The sequence below is a fragment of the Micromesistius poutassou genome (assembly GCF_964030765.1).
Source record: "Micromesistius poutassou genome assembly, chromosome: 11".
Classification (NCBI taxonomy): domain Eukaryota; kingdom Metazoa; phylum Chordata; class Actinopteri; order Gadiformes; family Gadidae; genus Micromesistius; species Micromesistius poutassou.
In genome coordinates this window covers 4,796,830-4,821,511 of record NC_140281.1, presented here as the reverse complement: position 1 = coordinate 4,821,511, position 24,682 = coordinate 4,796,830, and the positions used below count along the sequence as shown (strand labels likewise).

The following is a 24,682-nucleotide window of genomic DNA, read 5'->3' as shown; positions in this document are numbered from 1 at the left end:
TGTATGTGAATCCAACCTTTTGTTTCCCTGCAAAGATATTGTTTTTTGCACAACATGTCCGCAGAATGTCTGTTTGAATACCTTTTCCCCATGCACGTAATTCTGATAGATGTCCCCCCTCCCAGTGGGCGTCGCCGTTGCCTTACTGCATGCTTTCACCCAGGGACCCAAATCCGTCCACTGATCATTTTGCCCTTTGGCTAGGGACACATGTGGAAATGAGTAGGGTACATCAAATGGGGAAGGTCCCTCAAAATTGGAAACTAAAGGCTTTGAATACTTTGTGTTCATGCTTTCTGAGTTTGATTTAAAAATAAATTTCTCAATGAATTCCACCACTGCTGCACATTTGGGTCCTGTCCAGTATATTTCTTTAATCTTCAACTTTTCTACCTGTCTCTGCTTTTCTTCTCTTTCTAACCACCTTTGCCCATATTCTATGTCTTGCCCTGTCAATGTGTGTGCAGTACAATGTAAATGTTGTGGCTCCATTTGCTGCAACCCTGGGTTAGCTCTGATGCTGGCCATATTTACTAACTGTTGATTTAATTCTCCTAAGGCTGTAGGTACTAACTCTTACTGGTAGATGTAGAGGGGGAAATCTGCATGATTGCATTTTACCATACAGTAGCTTTCAGATATACTTTTGGAAACTATCACACCGTCCGGTGTGGATTCCATACACAGTCCTAGTTTACACATCAGATCTCATCCTAATAAATTGAGGGGAGCACATTCTGATAGCAGGAACGAAAGCTTTAATCGGGTGCCATCTGTCGACACACGTCAAAGGGATGGTAAATGGTTCTTTAACCATTATACCCGCCGATGAAGTTTTTTTCATCATCACCAAATTTGTTGCTCCTGAATCTACCAAGAATTCTACTCTGTGTCCCTCTATGTTTTGCTCTATGGTGGGAAGTGTTCGCCATGGTGTCAAATCTAAATAGGCATATGTTTCTGATGGTAAATATTTATTTTCTAAATAGCTTATGGCTTGTATAATATGCGTGGTTTTTGTGATTATATTCCCACTTTTTGTCGGGCTTAGGACAGTATTTTGCCCAATGTTCATCCCTCCCACAATTATAACATGGACTGTCCTCTGAAGTGTCCCTTCCACCGCCCCTTCCTTGTCCTTGGTCATTTCGGAAACCATTTTGTCTCCGGAACTCCCCTCTGCCCCGGCCTTTTCCTTGGCTTTGTTCAGGCCTCCTCATCATGGTCATGCTGGCATGATGGAGGGCCATGGCTCTGGTTCCGTTGGTCCTGCTGGACTGTCTCCTTGTTTTGTCCTGGATGTGATCTGCATGCTGAACAATTTTCATCAATTGCACGTGCTTCCAGCCAACCAGGTCATCCTTGATGTCATCAGCCGTCGTTCCGAACAGGCCGTCCAAGAAGTAGCTCTTCAGGTGGGCTTCCTATGGTTCGCAGTCAGCGTTGCCGTCGGCAGGCCGTTCAATACCACAGTTCTCGTTATACACATCTGTGATATGACTTCGATATGTATAAATGTTCTGATCTTCAAATTGCCTGATGCCGTGAATCTTGGCGAGGTTTACGTTGACTGGATATGTTCTGGTCAGCGCCTGGACCAATGCTGTCGCCATAGCATTGTAAGGTGCGTTGTTGATGTGGCCGTAGTCGACCTCCACCAGACGGCGATTGTCTGTTGCAGCTGGCATGGCTTGGCTCACCCGTCCAATATTGGTGCCTAAATGGATGGTGAGAAGGCGGCAGAGTTCACCCTGAGTAGGTTTTATCTCCTGTATAAGAACGAGGAGTTTTTCTGAGAACCTTTGACCTCCGCACTCTCCGTAGCATTTTATAAAGATCCATTTAAATTTGTTAAGTCATTATTTGATAGGCAGAAGAGTGGTAGTCTTATGGAACCTAAGCAGAAGCTTGAGGAGTACTTGGAGGGAGTGCACAAAGATAGGGAGAGGTTCAGAGAGATGCTTCCCACAGATATCCCACCTATTGGTGAATTAAGTAGTCTTAATTAAGTAGTGTGACGATAGTCCACCAAGGTGGAAAGAGGTACAAAAAGTAATAAAACGTGCAAAGGCCTCTTCAGCCCCAGGACCCAATGGAGTGCCCTACCGATTATATAAGAGGACGCCGGATGTTTTAAGATTCCTATGGAAGCTAATGAGAATAGTTTGGAAAAAGCAGAGTATTCCCAAGGTGTGGCGTAGGGATGGGGGAATATTTATTCCCAAAGAGAGGGACTCAGTTGAGATTAATCAGTTTAGACCAATTAGTCTACTGAATGTTGAAGGGAAGGTCTTCTTCAGTGTTGTGGCTCGGAGATTGACAAGTTATCTTGAAAAGAATAGACTAATTGATACCACGGTTCAGAAAGCTGGAATCCCTGGTTGCTCCGGATGCTTAGAGCATACCAGTATGATTTGGCACCAAATTCAGTTAGCAAAGCACGAGAGGAGAGACCTGCATGTTGTATTTTTGGATTTGGCTAATGCCTTCGGGTCAGTACCACATAGTCTGTTATGGGAGGCCTTTGATTACTTTAGAATCCCAGGTAGCATTAAAACCCTAGTTAAAGCTTATTTTCTGGATATTCAACTTTGTTTTAATACAGCAGAGTACACCACAGGGTGCCAACAGCTCGAGATAGGAATTATGGTGGGATGTACAATCTCCCCACTCGCCTTCACAATGGCGATGGAGGTCATTATCAGGGCCTCTAAGTGGGTAGTGGGTAGGGAGAAGTTGCAGGGAGGGCCACGCCTCCCCCCAATTAGGGCTTTTATGGACGACATGACAACCATGACGTCAACCGCTCCGTGCACCAGCAGGTTGCTGGATAAGTTAAATAGCAATCTGCAATGGGCTAGAATGAAGGTGAAGCCAAGTAAGTCTAGGAGTCTCTCAATCGTTAAAGGGAAGGTAGTAGATAAGAAGTTTGCTATAAATGAAGAGGTGATGCCTACAGTTCTGGAGAAGCCAGTGAAGAGTCTGGGAAGGTGGTATGATGCAAGCCTTAGTGATAAGGCACAGGTTGAAGGATTGAGACAGGAAACTAGACAAGGTATTGCAAAGATAGACAAGTCAGGGCTGCCAGGTAAGCTTAAGTTGTGGTGTCTGCAGTTTGGTCTATTGCCCCGGCTAATGTGGCCATCGACAGTGTATGAAGTTCCTCTGTCAAAGGTAGAAAGGATGGAAAAAAATGATCAACTCCTTTGTCAGAAAGTGGCTCGGAGTCCCACGCTGCCTAAGCAGCGTAGCCTTGTATGGGAAGGGCATTGTAGAGTTGCCCATATCTAATCTGACAGAAGAATTTAAATGTGCTAAGGTTAGACTGGAAATGACTCTTACTCAGTCCAAGGACCTAGTGGTGAGGAGGGTTGCACCCACAGTTAAAGCAGGGAGGAAATGGAAACCAAAACAAGCGGTCCAGCAAGCTCAATCGACACTTAGGCATAGGGATTATTATGGCCATGTTCAGCATGGGCGGGGGGGCTTAGGGAGGGACGTAGGTAAACCCTCATGGGGTAAGGCTTCTGCAGGAGAAAGGAGGAAAATGGTAGTGGAGGAAATACATAGACAGGAGGAGATTGTAAGATGTACTAAGGCAGTGTCGCAGGCTAAACAAGGGCAGTGGGTGAATTGGGAGGAAGTGGAGAAGAAGAAGATAAAGTGGAGAGATCTATGGAGCATGGAGGCTAGCAGGATCAGATTTATGATAGGTGCCACTTATGATGTTCTCCCATCTCCCCTGAACTTAAATCAGTGGTTTGGTGAGGATGAGACATGCACACTATGTTCCCATGTGTGCAGCCTCCACCATATCCTATCAGGGTGCAAGGTAAGTCTCTCCCAGGGGCGGTATACGTGGCGTCATAACCAGATATTGAAATGTTTGGCAGAGGCTGTTGATGATAAACGGAGAGAAGCTAATTCAGCAGCCGCTAGTAAAGAGGGTAGGAAAATTAACTTTGTGCGTCAGGGGGAAAAGGCTAGACCATTTAGAGGCAGGCATAGAGTCGGGCAGCTAAGTAATGGAGGAGCCTGGGAATTGAAGGCAGATCTTATTCAGCAGGTTGTTGTGCCTCCACACATCGTTAGCACTCGGTTAAGACCAGAAGATTGTTTATTTGATTGAACATACAGTTCCTTGGGAAGACAGAGTTGAAGTAGCCAATGAGCTTAAGAAAGCGAAGTATGCTGAGATGGCTGGAGAGGCAGCACAGCGAGGCTGGAGTATGTGACTAAGGCCTATTGAAATCGGTGCGCGGGGGTTCGTGGCTAGATCTGCTATTAGCTTGCTGACTGAACTGGGTATTTGTGGACGAAGTCTGAGGCAGGCGGTTAGTAACATGTCCGTGGCAGCAGAACGAGCAAGTGAATGGCTGTGGGTAAGGAGAAAACATACTTCCTGGGGTGCAAGCTAAGGTAAGCCAGCTGTGCTAACGTGTGCTATTGTGCTAACGTGTTTGTTTGGTCAGGGTTAGCGGTAGGGCTAAGGGTATGATGCAGGAAAGAGTGTTTAGATGCATTAAATGTGGCAATGTGGTGGCAGCATTGAGGGGGGTGAATCCAGGACGCTGGTTTCATTGTTAAGCCTTCAGGAGGTGTCGTGGGCCTAACTTAACGAAACATCTGTGAAAGAGGGTGCCCACTTGATAACCCCAATGATATTCTGCTTACTGCATACTGCTGTATTTAATGCTGTTAGTTGGGCTAGTTGTCTCGTGTTTGTCACCTTTGGTTGGTAGCTTAGTAGCCAGCGTGCTTATAAGGTTGGTTTGGTCAGGGGGGCATTGTCACTACCTGGAGCTTGCACTTAAACGGAGCCTGGGTCTGTTGAAGGTGGCATTGCTGTTTTTAAGCTGTGATAGCCATAGGATAGGATAGGTACATTGTACCTTTTTTTTAACTTAGGGGCATTGTCACTACCTGGAGCTTGCACTTAAATGGAGCCTGGGTCTGTTGAAGGTGGCATTGCTGTTTTTAGGTTGTGATAGCCATAGGATAGGATAGGTACATTGTACTTTTTTTTTTTTAACTTATCTCTATATTAAGTGGGCCTAACTTAACGAAACACCTGTAGAAGAGGGTGCCCACTTGATAACCCCAATGATATTCTGCTTACTGCTGTATTTACTGCTGTCAGTTGGGCTAGTTGTCTCGTGTTTTTCACCTTTGGTTGGTAGTTTGGTAGCCAGCGTGCTTGTAAGGTTGGTTTGGACAGGGGCCTCTGAATATGTGTTTTCCTTGGATTTTGGCACAAGGGATTATAACATCTGATCCTGTGTATTAATGAAATATTGATTTACCCCCTTCCCCACCCTGGAATGTTCATTTATCAAGCAGTTGCAGTAGTAAACCAAAAATCCTACTCTCTAAACGTTACGTTAGACTCAGGGCTTAAATTTCAGTGCGGGTATTGTGCATATTTTTTTCAAATTCCGCAACTCGGGCCAGCATAATGCGGGACAATCCCGCACAAATTTCACTTTGTTGTCTGATAAATTTATAAGAACACAACGGTGTGAATTTGGGTCTATTGACTTCACTTGACAAACCATCTCCCGATTTCAGTGGCGCATCTGTCCTTCGTACAAGCTTTGACACACACACACACACACACACACATACGTGCACACAGAACCCCTTCGCGCTTGCTCAAAAGTTTTACACGACCCATGTGCTGTTCTTGGCAATTATTTCCTTCGCTATCAGCGTTCAGTAGACTAATGCAAAAATGGACCGCTGGCTTAAACGTACCTCTACAATTTAAATTTTCAATCCCCCCTCATTCAATCCCGATCGCACACCCCCCCCGTCAACAATCCTGATCGCCCCCCCCCACCCCCCCACCCCCCGTCAACGTTTGCGCCAGCCCGTAATCTACGGGGGCGCGCTCGGAGGGGGTCTCGCCTCAGTGTAGAACCGGCCCTGCATGCCAACACTGATTCTTTGAAAATTCTTTGAAAAAGTAACGTGTAAAGTGTTTGATTTCTTCTTTTCTTAATTTTTCAACTGAGCAAAGATAAAGCAGAAGACAGAGTACAGTACACGACAGTTAAAATAATGGCACACAAGGACATTTGTATAAGGAAGTAAGTATATGTAAGACTAATTAAGCTTGCAAGTAGTATCCCCCCCAAACTATAAAAACCCCCCCTATGTGGAGCTCTTAAGGGGGGAATTCCCCCCCATCTTGAAGTGTTGAGTTGTCTAGTTATTTTCTCCGTTCAATAGAGACGTCTTTTATACTCCGGTGAAAAGAGAACTTCTGTCATGTTCTATGATTGTAGGCTACGCCTTATTGGTTTATTGATCAAGTAATGTGAAATAATCGATAACTGAAAAAAAAATCGTTAGATTAATCGTTTGAAAAATAATCGTTTGGGACAGCTCTAGTTGCAATCACCTCCTTCATGTCCTTATGGCTCCAATGACGAAATACCATCATCAGTGCGACTTGACCTGCCACCTCCACCAGAGGGCACAACATCCCTTCAGCATCGGTATCGTCACCACTGCTCCCGTTGTCAGAGAGGTCATATGTCGCCTGGGTGGCAGACTGAGTCACTGGGCTCCTCACAATCGCTTTTTCTTCTTTGTCTCGGTTCCAGATGTGTATTCGGGTGGTGTTAAAGTCGGGTATAGGGGAGCTGTGATGTGGGGTATTTGCACTGGTTGAGTCGCTGGTTAAGCTGCTGGTTGGGGCGCTGGTTGAGGCGCTGGTTGAGGCACTGGTTGGGGTACTGGTTGGGGCGCTGGTTGGGGCTGGACAGCAGGAGGAGGAGGAGGAGCGTTGTCCAGGTCCGGATCTACCTTAACAAAACTAGATGCAGATGGGTTATTTTTCACCCCAGCCCTCCCCTATGGAAGCATATATGTAGTAAAATTCAAATGGCAATGCAATTTGCAATTTGCAATTCAAATGGAAATGCAATTTGCAATTTGCAATTCAATAAGTCATTACATTATGCAATTGACAATTCATTATGCAATTGAATAATGTAATTTGTAAATACGTTATTCAAAGTGTATTTTAATATGCAAAGTGACAATGAAATCCTCAATAAAATTTGCAGAAGTTATAACAATAAAAATAGAATAACATTTTGTCAAATTTTTTGAGTTCCTTTATTCAAATTGAAAAGCTATAGCGTCCCCGTGATTGCAATGCACTTCGTCACGCTCCGTGTGTTGCAAAATTCAAATGACATTTCAATCCGCAAAACACTTTGAAAATCATTTTGCAAACGTCACTACGTCACTTGCTCGTCAGACCAGCTGATCATCCACGCACGTTGCAATTTATTTTCTATGCCTAGCATTGTGCCAGATTTGACTCTTAATAGGTCTATGGTTTGACTGAGTTTACGTAATTATAACTGAAAATGGCGGAAAAGACGGTCTGGCAGCTGCTGCGGGAGGTCGCTACAGCTTTAGAGGAGCAGTGACGTAGTTCCCGCCCAGATGTGATTGGCTGATACGTTTTGCAAAACGATTTGCAAAGTGTTTTGCGGATTGAAATGTCATTTGAATTTTGCAACACACGGAGCGTGGCGAAGTGCATTGCAATCACGGGGACACTATAGCTTTTCAATTTGAATAAAGGAACTCAAAAAATTTGACAAAATCTTATTCTATTTTTATTGTTATAACTTTTGCAAATTTTATTGAGGATTTCATTGTCACTTTGCATATTAAAATACACTTTGAATAACGTATTTACAAATTACATTATTAAATTGCATAATGAATTGTCAATTGCATAATGTAATGACTTATTGAATTGCAAATTGCATTTCCATTTGAATTTACTACATATATGCTTCCATACCTCCCCATATGACCTTTTTCTGTCTGCCTCTTCCTTCCATGATACAAACATTTCCCAATCTCCCTTATACCTATTTTTTATTCTTTTGTTTTTAGTTTTCTCTTGCTTCTCTATCATTTTCTCTTTTAATATCTCCAATTGTGCAACACTTAGGCTTTGGCCAACCCATTTCTTCCCATTCGGCAATCAACCTTTTTGCCGTTTCACCATATCTTTTCCCCATAAAAATACAATTTGCATTTTCAATATTGGGCAACTCACTTCTGCTCTGACTGTTACCCATAATCACAATTTTTTTTTTTTCTTCCCTTACCCTAACTATTTAGGTCAGATGACCTGATCTTCTTTTATTAGGTGAGTGCTGCATGCAGCGCTCAACTTCTTAAGTTTTCTTCTTTCTTCTTTATTATTCTCACAGTTATTTCTCACAAAATTTGGGACCTATTTCCTTCCTCAATTTTTCACCTAGAGACTCCATTCCAATTTAAAAATGTTCAGATTAGCTTGGAATCACGCAGTTCTTTTCAGATTTTTTAAATATTTTATACTTTTTAAAATATTCTACTTTTAAAATACTATTTTAAACAATGGAAGTCAATGGGAGGACGGCAGAGCCGTCCGCCCATTCTCTGAAACTTCGTAACTTGGACAATATTTTATCGTTAACCTTCGTTCAAAGGTTTAACAAATCAACACACTTGTATCTTCAATAATCTGAAAACAGAATTTCGATTACCTTTTATACTTTTTTCAAAATCACAGTTTAAGTTCCATGTCGGCTTGTTTTCAGTTGGTCTCATTGATTTACGCTGACGTTAGAGCGCGAGGACGTGCAAGCAGTGTCGCCAGATTGAGCAGTTTCCCGCCCAATTGGACTACTTTTAATAACGTTAGCCTGAAAAATTTGCATTAGGCGAGTACATACAATTTCGGCTGGTTTAAAAAAAACAAAAAACTGACAGGATCATTATAATTCTTTCTACAAACATCAATCAATACCACACCTTTCATGAGGCCTATCGTTACTACTACTACTACTACTACCTTCCAGCTTTGACAGTATTACAGTTTAGCTTCCAGCTTTTGTAACAATGTATTTCAGTACTTTGCTTCTTCAGGTAATGTAATTCAGCGTCAGTCAGATTTCGATTTCAGCTTCCAGGTATGGGGTCAGTTCAGTCTCATTAATAATGAATGCACAGAGAAGGATTCACAAATGTATTTTGTGGTTTATATATAAATGACTCTTCTCACAAATACATTTCAATGCACACACAAATGGATATTGGTATGTATAAATGTAATATAAATCCATAAATATATTAATTTAAAATATATTTGCAATTTTCATCAAATGTATTTGGATGTTACATTTATATACAAACTGTTAAGCTTGAATTTACAAGACGCTTTTCATTTGTGAACATGCATTTTTTTCAACAAGGAACTCTCTGTAGCCAATCAGATGCCTCTCTCGTTTTCAGCCAATCCAGCCGGCCGAACTGACGGGGATATTCTCTGATATGATGAATAAAGACTGCGTCGAGTCTCTGACTCTCTGGTACTTCCACAACAAGTGAAGACTCGTAGTGAGGGTTATCTCGGCCATGGAGGAGAAGGAATTGGGGGAAAGGAACTTTGGCTTCGACTCTAAACAGCGACAGGAGGAGAAAGGGATTGTTGTCGTATGCGGACTCCCGGAGGAGCTCCTCCCGCCAATTGATACATTAACGTTACTAGTTCAGTCAGAAGTCAACAGCTGAAATATGGATGATGAATCGTTGATCATCGAGGTGGAAAAACACTGTGTCCTGTCCTGTGACGTCTCAGCTGTAACATGTCCGGACCGCTTCCAGTGGGGATTGCAGTACGGAACACAGCCACTTCGCTGCCGTGACGCTTCTGTGACGGTTCTGTGACGGTTCTGGTGGAAATTGGCCTTGAGGGACTGCAGTCATGTGATTGGCTGAAAACGAGGGAGGCATCTGATTGGCTACAGAGTGTTCCTTGTTGAAAAAAATGCATTTGTGAATCCAGCCACGTCAGGAGAGTCTCAAAAATCCACATATAAATACAGACCAGTTGACACACAAATGCAAACAAGTTCACAAATGAAAAGCGTCTTGTAAATTCAAGTTTAACAGTTTGTCTATAAATGTAACAACATCCAACTGCATTTTTGATGAAAATTGCAAATATATTTTAAATTAATATATTTATGGATTTATATTACCGTAATTTTCGGACTATAAGCCGCGCCTTTTTTCCCATTTTTCGACCCTGCGGCTTATATAACGGTGCGGCTAATCTATGAATTTTTACAGCTAACGGCCACTAGGGGACCTCCTAAATCTATGGATTTTACAGGTTACAGTCCACCACCTTTAACTCTATGGGCTCTATGGGTGGGCTCCAGCAGGAAAAGCTGGAGGTCGGAAAAGAGTGAGACAGGTAGCTCGCAAAAATAAAAGTGGAACCGAGAGTGGTACGAGAGACAGAATGAGAGCAAGACAGACAGACATTACGACAGGGCCGCTGGAAGTAATTTTGAACAGGGGGTGCTGTGAATTTTTTTTAGGCCTATTTAAAATACATTTAAAAAATATATAAATAGATTGAGATGCACTACTTTATTGTCATATACACTTCAGTGCACACAGCCAGGGTCTGTAACACACAGACATCATCAGTTCTCAGATGAATATATGGGCTATTAATTAAACTTCACAATAATGCTATAACAATGCAATAGATGTGGTCAGCTGGCATGAACCTGAGTCACTGCACCATCTACGTTTATGTCACACGCGACTCGATTAGCTCCAAAATCCTTTTACGCACACCACAAGGAAATAATCGCTGACTATTTAAGCACGTTATTGAACAGTTCGCCACATCCATTACGCAAAGAACACACGCACAAAATAACACTCCATCTCCATCCCCACCACCTTGCAAAAATACTATAGAGTGACGTTAAACTGCATGAATTGATATGAAAGTGCGCACCATGCTCTTCATTTGAGCTGCAGGCAGGGTGCCCTGGTTACAGGTGTCCAAATGTCGAGGTGCGCTCTGGGGTCGTGTAGATAAAGTTTCTCATGAGGGGACGAATGTCCAGGGAGTTCAGAATGTCTGTGTGGGCATGATCCCACATGGGAAAAATCAGAAATGCGTTTCTGTGCCATATTTCCTCTTCGTTTCTGTTTTTAGATTTATAGACTAAGTCAATTTACATGGAACGAGCGGGAAACCTCTTTACTCGGCGACCAATAGCCTCCCTGACGTTGACAACGTAAATTCCGTGACCCTGTGTTGATTAGGCCTCAAAATAATTAAATTAAAATCCAAAATACACGTAATAGCCTACGTGTGTCAAAAGAATTTCCCAAAATATTCATAAGGAATTTATAAATTGTGCAAAATATTTTTAATACATTTTTTTTAAATCTCTCGCTGCTGGGGGTGCTGCAGCACCCCCAGCACCCCCACTTCCCAAAATATTCATAAGGAATTTATAAATTGTGCAAAATATTTTTAATACATTTTTTTTAAATCTCTCGCTGCTGGGGGTGCTGCAGCACCCCCAGCACCCCCACTTCCCGCAGCCATTACGAGAGCGAGACAGTTTGTGCAAAGGAAGTTTTCATGCGCAAACCCTCATTATGGAAAACAAACGTAGAATTGCATATGATGCAGCTTTTAAGTTAAAGGCAGTCAATCTGGCAGTAAAAGAAGGAAATAGAGCTGCTGCACGTTCCCTTGGCATCAATGAGTCAATGGTGAGACGTTGGAGACGCCAGCGGGAAGAACTGTCTCAATGCAAAAAGTCAAAAAAAGCTTTCAGAGGTAATAAAAGCAGATGGCCCGAACTTGAAGACTTTCTTGAAGATTGGGTGAACACACAGAGAGCAGACGGCCGAGGTGTTTCCACCGTGCAGATCCGACTGAAGGTCAAAACAGTCACCACCAAAATGAAAATTGAAAATTTTAGAGGTGGACCATCCTGGTGTTTCAGATTTATGAGACGAAAGGGACTGTCTATGAGGGCGCGGACGACTGTGTGTCAACAACTCCCTCCCGACTACCAGGAAAAAATAACAAACTTCGGCGAATTCACACAAAGAAAGATAGAGGAATATTCCATCGGACCGGACCAGATCATAAATATGGATGAAGTGCCTTTGACGTTTGACCTGCCTCTCACTAGGACTGTTAACAAGAAAGGTGAATCTTCCATCACGTTGAGAACCACTGGCCATGAGAGAACGAATTTCACTTGTGTTCTTGGCTGCACAGCATCTGGATTAAAGCTTCCGCCAATGGTGATTTTTAAGCGGATTACAATGCCAAAAGAAAAGATCCCTAACGGCATCTCCTTTAAAGTCAACAAGAAAGGGTGGATGATGGAAAGCGTAATGAAGGAGTGGCTGAATGAGTGCTACGTCAAGCGCCCTGGAGGATTCTTTCGCCAAAAAAAAGCTTTGCTCGTTTTGGACAGCATGAGGGCCCATATAACAGATTCTGTGAAAGCAGCCATCAAGAGCACAAACTCAATTCCAGCTGTGATTCCTGGGGGCACAACGAAGCATCTGCAGCCACTCGACATCAGTTTCAATCGTGCGTTCAACGTGGCACTACGCGTTCAGTGGGAGGCATGGATGACTAGCGGCGATAAATCATTCACCAAAACTGGTCGCATGCGAAAAGCAACTTTCGCTCAAGTTTGCGAGTGGATCCTGACAGCGTGGAGGAGTGTCAAAACATCCACGATCACCAACGGGTTCCGAAAGGCTGTACTGCTGCGTGATGAAGAGGAGGACGCTGCCACAGCTGAGGCCCTTCAGAGGCTGTTAGATTCCGACAGTGACGAAGAGGAGTTCGTTGGTTTTGAGAGCGACAACGAAGGAGAGAGGAGAGTGGCTGACAAAGCCACCCTGAGCCTGTTCGTTTCCGACACTGAAGATGAGGACTTTGGTGCTTTTAGTACGCAGGAAGAAGACGAAGATGAGGATTAATGACTTGACTTTTCTGGTTACAGCCGTGTACCGCACCTTGTACGTTGAAGATGAGGATTAATGATTTTTCTGGTAGGCTGATAACCGTATATTTTATACGGGCACTTTATTTTGCACTTAAAAAAACCCACATTTAATTTAGCCATTGATATTGCCTCGTCAAGCGCTGTAAGCTTTGTTTGTTTTTGTTATGGTACTACTGTAGGCTATAATGTGCACTGGGAGCGCACCATTTAAGTTTGAAAGTTTAAAGGTTTGTGTGTCTGAAACGCTATGTGTTACAGTACAGTTTACACAGTAGGTTATGTTCTATTACTACTATTAGTTATATTACTACAATTCTATTACCACTATTGCACTAAATGGTAACACTTGAATACGTTATGCAAATATGCAACTTGTTTGTTGAAATGTTAATAAATGGGAGCTTCCACAAACAGCCACCTCTTTCCCGACAATCCCCTCTGTGCACGAACCCTTACATATGGTAATTAAACATTAAAACACCTGCAGCTTATAGTCCAGTGCTGCTTATATATGTACACATCATTCAATTTAGCTGCTGCGGCTTATATTCAGGTGCGCCTTATAGCCCAGAAATTACGGTAAATTTATTTAAAACAAGACACATTCTTCAGTTCAATTCACTTTTACAATTTTTACATTTCTGCATTTTTAGCAATGCTTTGTGCTTTTCATTCAGCTGTCACTTTATTTTTTCCAACCATTTACATTTTCTTAAATGGTGTGCATGTTTACATTGTTTACTCCATTTAGACTTTTGAACTTTTATTCAAATCCCTTCATTTGATTCAAGCCATTTAACATTTCTTTACGTCTTAAACTATGTCTTTATTAAAACATATTTTCAACCTCACATTTCACTACAGCACTCACCGCATTTTCTGCAAGAAATGCATTTTCTAGTTCTAATTATTGTTTGTATATGATATAGGTTACACTTTGATACATCTTGCTGTACCTGTCTGCTACCTTTGCATACCACCTATGTGCATATGACTTATTCCAGGGCTTAAATTTCAGTGCGGGTATTGAGCATATTCAGGCCAGCATAATGCGGGACAATCCCGCACAAATTTCACCTGGTTGTCTGATAAATTTATAAGAACGTGACTGATTTAGCATCTAATAGTGACTTGACAAACCATCTTCCGATTTCGGTGGTGCTTGTCCTTTGTACAATCTTTGATCTGGCGACAAACACACACACACGCACGTGCAGTCACACAGAACCCATTCTCTCAAAAGTTGTACATGACCCATGTGCTGTTCAATTATTTCCATCGCTATGATCTTTCAGTAGGCTAAATGCAAAAATGGACCGCTGGCTTAAACGTACCTCTACAATTTCAGCGCGGGATTCTCTTCTGCCTATCAAATAATGACTTAACAAATTTAAATGGGTCTTCATAAAATGCTACTCTAGCTCGTGATTTCTTCTTCCTATTTTTCCTACTACTTTCTGCTCTTATTAGCACTGCCAACCGCTCCCTCACATCTGCCTGTAGACAATCAATACCTTCCTTCTCGTCTGTAGCTTTTCTCCACTGCTTCTTAAGCTGCCTCCTCTCCTGGACGAGTTTATCTATCTCTTGCTGGCGCCTAGATTTGACTACCTCATGTTGCCGTTTCGTCCTTTTCTCAAAAATACCAAATCTTACTTTACCATAGCTGTAGATAATGTCCCCCATTTTCTCTAATTTGTTTTCAGCCGTCCCTTTAAGCCGACCCAGAATGCTAACCAGATCACTATTAACATCTTTGCATGTCCTACCTTCTGCTGCGCCTGGCCAGATGACCCTAGGCCTATGACCACTCATCTTCTCCCTCTTTGGTTGGCTGGCCTCACTTTCTGCCTCAGTGCTTGAATCTACCTCCACATCAGGGGTGCTGATGTCCTGCAAACTGTGGATTACTTCCTGTCGCTGAACTTCAACCGACTGACTCAATGCACTTCTTAAGAAGTAGCTATCAATGCGGGTTCCCTGTGTTCCCTCTACCAAGCACTTCATTTTCCCTTGATGGCCCTTCAGGCCCTTAGGCCCCCCAGAGTAGTAACCTTCTGCCAGCCACACACACACACCTGCAGCTTCTTCTCAGTTAAATTTGAACTAATGGCTTCCGCCAACATGCTTTCCTTACTCATAGTGGAATTCGTTCCAGGGTCAGTAACCGTGTCCATCACAGGTGAGTCATCTTCCGCCCCTGCTCTCGCTGACTCTAGGGGTATTTTTCCATTATGTCGTTTAGTAGCTTGGTAAGGTGTAACCCATAGCTTAATAAAGCCTGGGCTACTGCCACAATGGGCTACTGCTACTGCCCCCGGCGGGGTCTATTTACTCCTGTCAGCCGTCTTTCCATGCTGTCACAAGGTCTTTCCCTAGCTGCCAGCTGCCCTATTCACAGCAGTCACTAGCCTAAGCTAGCTTCAGTATTTTATTAGTATACAGGATCAGATGTTATAATCCCTTGTGCCAAAATCCAAGGAAAACACATATTCAAAAGACCCTGCCCAAACCAACCTTATAAGCACACTGGCCACTAAGCTACCAACCAAAGGTGAAAAACACGAGACAAATGGCCCAACTAACAGCATTATGTACAGCAGTATGCAGTATGCAGCATTTCATTGGGGTTATCAAGTGGGCACCCTCTTTCACCGATGTTTCGTTAAGTTAGGCCCACGACACCTCCTGAGGGCTTAACAATGAAACCAGCGTCCTGGAGTCAACCCCTCTATGCTGCCACCACATTGCCATATTTAATGCATCTAAATACTCTTTACTGCATCGTACCCCTAGCCCTACCCCTAACCCTGTTCAAACAAACACGTTAGCACTTTAGTCAGCTGGCTTACCTTAGCTGTACCCCAGGAAGTATGTTTTCTCCTTACCCACAGCCATTCACTTGCTCGTTCTGCTGCCAAGGACATTTCTAACCGCCTGCCTCAGACTTAGTCCACAAATGCCCAGTTCAGAGAGCAAGCTAGTAGCAGATCTAGCCACGAATCCCCGTGCACCGATTTCAATAGGCCTTAGTCGTGTACTCCAGCCTCGCTGTGCTGCCTCTCCAGCCATTTCCGCATACTTCGCTTTCTTAAGCTAATTGGCTACTTCAACTCGCAAGTATCCCCCCCAAACTTAAAAATATCCCCCCTATGTGGAGCTCTTAAGGGAGGAATTCCCCCCCATTTTGAAAAATGAAATTTAAGCCCTGCTTATTCCTGTGCATACCACCTTAATGTGCATATTAGGGGTGTGCATCTCTCCAATAAAAGACGATTCGATGCGTATCTCGATACATGGGGTACGATACGATTCAGGAACGATCAATTTTTTAAATGGAACGATTTGATTCAGTTCGATTCAGAAGGATTTCGATTCGATGTGGCACGGCTCAATTCGAGAGGGTATGATGCAATGGATTTCTTGTTGAAAGTAGACAATCATTTCACAAAATGAATTAACTTGTAAATGTGGCATTTCCTTCAAAAAGATTTATCAAAGACTAGAGAAGAAGTGTATTTGTTAGGGGTGTGCATCTCTCCAATAAAATACGATTCAATGCGTATCTCGATACATGGGGTATGATACGATTCAGGAACGATCAATTTTTAAAATGATTCGACTAGATTCAGTTAGATTCTGAAGATTTGCATCTTTTAAATCAAAATCGATTTTCCGATTCAAATCGGTTTTTGTTACACCCCTAGTGCATATGACTTACCATACCTGTAAAAACTCTGTTTTTACGAAATCGTATGCATTTTACCCAAGCTTCATTATTTTTATCCGCTTTATCTCTATTAGGGATGAATATTCGATTATTCGATTATTCGTTCCCGAGGGTCAAAACCGATTTTTAACATTTGGACCGTTAACATTTTTTCAAAAAAAACAAAACACGCGTCCGTCCATCCGTCCGTCCCGCGGACCCTGCTGTAACGTATGCATTACAAGATTCTACAGAATCTCACGCCAGCGAAAACCCAAAAGTTGGCAGCCCTGCTATGTAAGGGATAATCACCTCAAGGCAGGGCAATAAACAGTTTGATATGCCCGGCTCGTGGACGGTAACCTTCCACAAGCCGGGCATATCAAACTGTTTATTGCCCTGCCTTGAGGTGATTATCCCGTTTATTCTACTTCTTGCTTGCCAACATAATAAAACAATTCAAATAGTTTAATAATTCTGCTTTTTCTTATTCGTATTGCATGCTTATTAAATGTATACTCTGTTTGAGTTCATCTCCCTCAAAAAGTAGTCCCCTTTAGAACTACGGTGAATAACGTTAGCTCAGCTGTAATTTATTAGTTTCCATAGCAACCACACAAGGCTGCATCTGATCACTAGTTTAATAACGTAGTTCCTACATTGTATCAAGTCAGCTTTAGTTACGATCGATCAAACATGCATTCCTTATTCCAAATCATTTTTATTTGCAATAAATGTATAACAAAATTATTGCGATTCAGGCGATTTATGTGTAATAAACTGGACATTCCCATTGATGGTAAAATGAGACATAGAGAAGGGCATAGGGAAATTCATGGCAACGGGGTATCCGGGGAGAGAGCTGTGGATTCACGCAGCAATTTCAGGTCAGCCTCGGTGACGTGGGGATGGCATTTCGCCTTGTCTTGGCCATTCTTTCGATGGGTTTTCATGATGGATTTGAACACCCTGTTGCTGGTGGTAAACTCACTGTCCGCATATAAATTGAACCTTGAGAAATAACGGTTCAGCGAGGCTCTGATGCTGGTCATCGTTGCGCGTATTGATCTACTATTTGATGACGCTGTGCTCAGTCAGCGGCCAACCTGCCGGGTTAATGCCCTCCTCCCAGCCAATCAGAATCAAGCATTCTTAAATTAAGTTTAATAATATTTTTTTAAATTATTTTTAAGTGTGGAATAGTGTGGAACGGGGAGAGAGTCTAACGTCATTCAACAGCGCATTGTGTAATTACGTTTACAGAGTGTAGGCCTATTCTGTTGTGAGGCTAACAATGTCGAAGTCCCGCAAAAGCTCCGCCTGGGCACACTTCAAGAAAATAGAAGAAAATCGTGTCCAGTGTGTGATATGTGGAACTAAATTATCCTACCATGGCTCCACGTCAACGATGCTATCGCATCTCAAGTTGCATCCAACTAAGGTAAACGAAGATGAGGGACCCACCCAATCAAGCATGGCAACATTTATTCACGCTCGCAAGTGTGACAGAAGCCGCAGCGAAAAAACTTCTGCCCTAATTGCCAACATGGTGGCTAAAGATATGCTGCCTATTAGTACAGTAGAGGGGAGGGGGTTTCGAGAATTAATGGCATACATAGAGCCAGAGTACACGGTTCCGTGTCGCAAAACCATCACCTCGCGTCTCGAAAAGATGCATGCTGAATGCTCAGAGTCTGTTCGCAATGCGTTAGCCAAAACGGACAGAGCTATTACCACGGACGCCTGGACCTCACTCGCAGTGGAATCGTACGTTACAATAACGTGTCATTTCATTGATGAAAATTGGGAAATGAAGAGCGCTGTCTTACAAACACGGTCGATGCCAGAGAGACACACAGCAGAAAATCTAGCTGAGGGGCTGAGAACAGCAGTCAAAGAGTGGGGCTTGGAGGGGAAAATAATTGCGTGTGTTCACAATAATGCAAGTAACATCTTACTAGCCAACCCACAGCTACTGGAGTGGGACTCAAGCTCGTGCTTTGCCCACACATTACAGCTGGCAATAAATGATGGGTTCAAAGTCAATGCCGTAAGCCATGTTGTTGCAGCCGCCAGCAGAGTCGTATCCCACTTCCACCACAGCACTGTGTCAAGTCAGGCCCTGAGAACCAAGCAAGAACAGCAGAATCTGCCTCAGCATCGTCTGATACAGTACTGCCGCACCAGGTGGAATTCGATCTGTGACATGTTCGAACGACTCCATGAACAGAGGTGGGCCATTGCGGCAGTGCTGTCAGACAGAAGGTTCACCAAACTGTCAGATGCACGCACACTAGAGCCAACAGATGAGAGCTGGCACATTATGGAAGAGCTGATCCCGGTGCTGAAATCACTGAAGATGGCAACAACGGCGCTCTGCGGAGAATCAGACGTGTCCATCTCCATGGTTTATCCAGTCACCACAACACTGCTCTCAAAGCACCTGCTTCAATCTGCAGATGAGCCACGCAAAGTCACAGAGTTCAAGCGCACAGTGTCGGAGTCATTAAGAAAGCGCATGGCCCCTGAGGACACAGAGACAGCGCAGAGGGTAGCACTCATTGCCTCTTACCTGGACCCGCGACACAAGCACATGCGATTCACTACTGAAGAGGTTTGTGTGTTTCTATTTTGGCCCAATATTAGGTTAGCATAGGGCCTATGTTATTCCTGTAGGAGAAATCAAACGATTTGCATAACTTGATTAAAGTCTAAATGCCACAAGATTACCATACAAGCTTTATCTTATAGCAAAGGCTGCTATTTGTGATCAACAATAGGCCTGTATATTTAAAAAAAAAATATATATATATCGCCTATGGGCCTATATATAAATAGGCTACATAAAAAAATTATATATATATATCTTCCCTTTCTCTTGTCATCGGACAGGTGAAAGATGCCGTCAAAGACAGAATTGCTGTTCTTTTAAATTTCGAAGAAAATGCTCAGGCTAGCACAGCACCATCATCACCACCATCCACACATCCACCACAGCCTGCGCCCCTACCCGACAAGCAACAACGTAGGGCAGACGCCGACCGCACAGCGATGGCAGACTTTTTCGGGGAAGAATACTTTTTGAATGCACCGGACCAAAATACGGAGCTGGAGAGATACTCACAGGACCAGTGCATTCCCCCTGATCAAGCCCCTCTGGAGTGGTGGAAAAGGAATCAAAACAGATACCCCGAGCTCTCGCGTGTCGCGAAGGCGTAGGCCTACCTCTCCATCCCTGCCACGTCTGTCCCTGCTGAGCGGGTTTTTTCCGCTGCAGGTGTTTTAGTCAATAGGCTCCGCACTCGTCTCCTCCCAGCACATGTGGACATGCTGTTGTTCCTAAATAAAAACTCGGGTTGATGAGACTGCCTTTTGGCTCTCTTCTCTCTCTCCGTTCCACAAGCCCGCACCTAGCTGCTTTCTCAAAATGTTCGGCTACTAAATAATTCCATTGCGATTATTTTCGTTCATTTTCGTTCCTGCATGTGGCCTAGCGCCTGTGTTTTAGGTAGGCCTATGCTTGTTCATCTTTTGAGTTGACTTTGCAGTTTTACAACTTAACGAAACTTAACTTATTTTTCGTGTATTTGGCCGTTTTGATGTCGGGTGTTCTGTTCTACATTATTGTTATGCTAGCCTGATTGAAGTATTTCTGATTACAGTATTTACATTTATTCATCAGGAGTAATACCAGAATAAATTCGATTTTTCACTGTTAAAGTTTGTTTATTTTGCGTTTAATATATGAAGTGATTTCTTGCCGATGAGGGCCGCCGCTCCCCATACGCAGAGCGCGTAGGGCCCCCAATTAAGGTTGGTAATTATTACATTATTACCTTACAATTTACAAAATATATAAATGAATTACGAATACTGCCTTTGTGAATCTCGGCCAGTGCCGGCGCTCCGCACACACAGAACACGCACTGCGCGTAGGGCACCAAGTAAGGTTGATAGCCTAACTATTACATTCCAATTTTCCAAATATATATATAATATAAGATATATAAAATATAATATATAAGTTAATTACGAACAGGTCCACCGTTGTTATTTCGAATCGGAGGCACCCAATGCGAACAGGTCCACCGTCGTTACTTACTCGTTACTTACTTACTTGATCAGTCAGTCAATGCGTCCGCTCTGAGGTCCTCGAGGAGAGCGGCGATCTCACTTCTGATGCCAAGTTTGTGGTGGGAATTCCGGAACCATGTCAATCACATTTGTCTAAACTGACCAAACTGGGTAGAATAAAGAGTCATCCGAGCTTATAACAATTATGGTCATATATTTGGGTAATAACGGTACAATAACATACAAACATACAATAATCCAATGGATGGGAAATCATCCTGCGTCCCTCCAGAGAGGTCCGCAAGTTGAAGTCCCCTGCATGGGAAATCAACCCGCACCCCTCCAAGTGCCAAGAAATGATGGTACTCCTATCTCTCTGGTTTGAGTTGTTACTCACCCCCAGTTACTCACAGACGCCTTTTCCTTCATGTAATAACTCATTAACGCGTCTCTCTGGTGCGCTATTTCCCGCTTTACTTTTTGTCAACGTGGCTTCCTGCTTGATCCGTGTTCTGAAGCCCTCTGGACGTCGTGTTTCTCAGCATGGCTGTCGTGGAACTCCTTTGGGTCGGACCAACCTCCTTCCTTCAGCTGGCCTCGTTCAGGCTTCTTCCTCTGATCCTCTGATCTCTCAGTTCATAGGGCCCCTGACTCTGAGGGCCCCTGACTCTGACTATGAGGCTGAGGGCCGGACGGGCCCTTTGTGAGCCTCTCTAATGTCTCTGGCTTGTAGATGGCCAGCTGGTAACATCCTACATCAGTCACTAACTGTCACTGGTCTTCTTATTATATATATGTGCTAATAAGACGATATTGTTTCTGATATATATGTTAGGTTGTGTGAGTCAATATTATCCACTGTCCTAACCTCCCCCTGTTGGGGGGGGGAGAGCTCTCTACATCTGTTTAGGTGGTCATCCATTTGCATTATTCTGTCCTCCTAGCTGTCGCTAGTCTTCCCTATCCCAGCAGTGGGAAGGCATCATAACTTATGTACTGAAGGGATACTGCTGTAAATATGGCAGAAAAGAAAGGGAAATATGATCTTCAACAGTTTTAAATGGTTTTTGTCTTGTATATGATTTATATTCAATGCATCAACGAAGCATTCACAGCAGTGACATTTCATTATTATATCTAACTTATCACACTGAAGAATAGACAGGTAGAGCATACCAAGGACCGAGGCGCAGACATTAACAAACTATTATTGTGTGTGTGTGTGTTTCAGTGCTAGAGCTGGGTGAGGAGCAGGATGAGACATGGCAGCCCGAGCGGAGCGGCGATGCTGAGCTGGAAGACGGAGCAGAGACGATGACGCCCTTCGAGATGGATCTGAAGGACACCAAGTGAGTCTCACTATGTCCACTCACCTCCACCGTGGGGCTTCAGTCAGTCTGGTTTCTCTGTTAAGAGCGAGTCTCCTTTTGAATGACCTTCAAACCGCACAGTAGTGAATCTTCTCTTTAGGGTTGTCTTAATCTGGGATCCAGCAGTCCTACTGTGTTACAGCAGAAATTCTGATCCAGCAGTCCTACTGTGTTACAGCAGAAATTCTGATCCAGCAGTCCTACTGTGTTACAGCATAAATTCTGATCCAGCAGTCCTACTGTGTTATAGCAGAACCTCTGGTCCAGCAGTCCTGCTGTGTTATAGCAGAACCTCTGGTCCAGCAGTCCTACTGTGTTATAGCAGAACCTCTGGTCCAGCAGTCCTACTGTGTTATAGCAGAACCTCTGGTCCAGCAGTCCTGCTGTGTTATAGCAGAACCTCTGGTCCAGCAGTCCTACTGTGTTATATCAGAACCTCTGGTCCAGCAGTCCTACTGTGTTATAGCAGAACCTCTGGTCCAGCAGTCCTACTGTGTTATAGCAGAACCTCTGGTCCAGCAGTCCTGCTGTGTTATAGCAGAACCTCTGGTCCAGCAGTCCTACTGTGTTATAGCAGAACATCTGATCCAGCAGTCCTACTGTGTTACATAAGAACATCTGATCCAGCAGTCCTACTGTGTTACATCAGAACTTCTTATCCAGCAGTCCTACTGTGTTATAGCAGAACCTTTGATCCACCAGTCCTACTGTGTTACATCAGAACTTCTGATCCAGCATTCCTACTGTGTTACAGCATAACCTCTGATCCAGCAGTCCTACTAAGTTCTGCTGAAACATAGTAGGACTGCTGGATCAGAAGTTCCAGCAGTCCTACTAAGTTACAGCAGAACTTCTGGGGAAGATAGACCAGAGTGGGGCGGAGTGACGCCTTGATTTCTGTTTCGTGACAGAGATATTCTACAGAAAGAAACAAATTTGCGTGGTAGATGATGCTATCAGAGTCTTTTTCCTCATTGCCTATGCTAGACTGTTTGGATTTAAAACCTTTACAAACCTTTTACAGTTTCCTAGGGCCGGACAAGCTTGTGTTCAGTAATTAAGGTCTGATTTTGAGACTACGGTAGTCTAGCGCTTAGGGTGTGAATCCCTCCCTGCTCAAAGGTCCTGGGTTAAAAAAATAACTAAATATTACGGTTACCTCAAAGCCACTGCAGAGTGTTGGCCTAAAGAAGACCACCCTGTGTGTTGTGTCTCAACCCCTCCCAGGTACCGGGGGGACTTCAGACCGCTGGTGGAGGGCTGTGGCTGCTACTGCTGCACCAACCACCAGAGGGCCTATCTGCACCACCTGCTGGTGACCAATGAGCTGCTGGCGGGGGTGCTGCTGATGCTCCACAACACCGCCCAGTACACCACCTTCTTCAGGGGCTTGAGAGCCGCACTGGCTAGCGACCAGCTGGAGCTGTTCAAGACGAGAGTCCTCCGTAGCAAACGAATGGGTGGTGTATAACGGCCAGGAGGGAGATGACCAGAGAGCCACAGCGGGTCTGTCCGAGGAGGACAGATATCCCCTCTTCCGCTACCCCACATTCAGTACTCTCTACCCGTTACCTACCCCCCCCCCCCCCCCCCGGTCTGCTTTCTGTTGAGCATTGGAACTAAAACCACTAGTACCAACACAAAAGTCTCCACATGGCCTCTCTTGATGGTCTGCCAGTCTGTCTGTCCTGTGTACCCAAAGGGGCCCCCGGGGACAGGGGATGGGTCTGTGGAGGCAGCCCAGGGGGCCACACATGAGCCCAACGCAGAGTTCAAGTGATCAACGAGGCGGGGAGGAGAGGAGAAGTTGAGTTCTAGGGAGACAACGAGGTGACGAGAGTTTTGCATTGTTTGTTGTTGGCAGTATTGATTGACTGTTTTATTTACGTGGGTAAATAAAACAGCGTAACGTTAAACTGTGTGTGTGTTGGTTTTTTCTAGTTGACTTGGTGGCGTGGAAACCCCACACCCACGGGCCTGCTACAACACACAATATTATTTTGTGAACATAACACATTGCTTAAAGCACTTAGGATAAATTACATTAAATGTATTAACACAACAATTGTGTTTAAAAAACACCTAAGAGAAATTTGGTGAACATAGCACTTAGTGCTTAAGGAATCAGAAAAATACATTCTTTGATCATTAGATGTGTCATTGCTGCATGTAAACAGGTAAGACTGCAGTTAAGTGTCATATGACATGAGTGCAATCAATCCAATAGTGTTCAAGTTATAAAGCAAGGTTTGTAGGATTCAAGTAACATTGCATTCAAGTAGTATTTAACACACATACAAGTAGTATTTAAGTGAACTTATTGTTTTCTCTTTTTTCAAAGATAATAGGTAACTTTTTTTTCAAACATAACAGGTACATTCCTTTTTTTTTTTTTTTTAGGGCAGCGATCCGCCTACACCCTTTACAAGTCGAGAACTTGTCTTGGCCTGGAGGTGCAGCCAAACCTTGTTGTGTAGCTGGGCTGTTGGTTTGCTGGTCGCAGGTGGTCTGCGACCAGCATGTGACACATCTGGAGTATATGTGTCTGCATGTTGTGTGTCACTGGTGGCTGGCGTGTCTCTGCTTTCGCTGAGGTGCCAGCGTTTGCGTTGGAGAGTCTATCCATCTCCTGTCTGGATGTGGTAGCTCCTGTGTGT

General features: G+C 43.7%; 1 protein-coding gene across 2 annotated transcripts in view; it reads left to right on the top strand.

Annotated features, from left to right (window-relative positions):
• qtrt2 (queuine tRNA-ribosyltransferase accessory subunit 2) overlaps window positions 1-23,900 on the top strand; it is a 45,665-nt gene extending 21,765 nt beyond the window's left edge. For both annotated transcript variants that reach the window (XM_084475480.1, XM_084475479.1), the window contains exons 8-9: window positions 21,887-22,004; window positions 23,253-23,900. In XM_084475480.1, the coding sequence (XP_084331606.1) occupies window positions 21,887-22,004; window positions 23,253-23,496 (362 nt within the window). In that variant the 3' untranslated portion in view covers window positions 23,497-23,900. The remainder of the gene's footprint in view (window positions 1-21,886; window positions 22,005-23,252) is intronic.
• The last annotated feature ends 782 nt before the right edge of the window (window positions 23,901-24,682 follow it).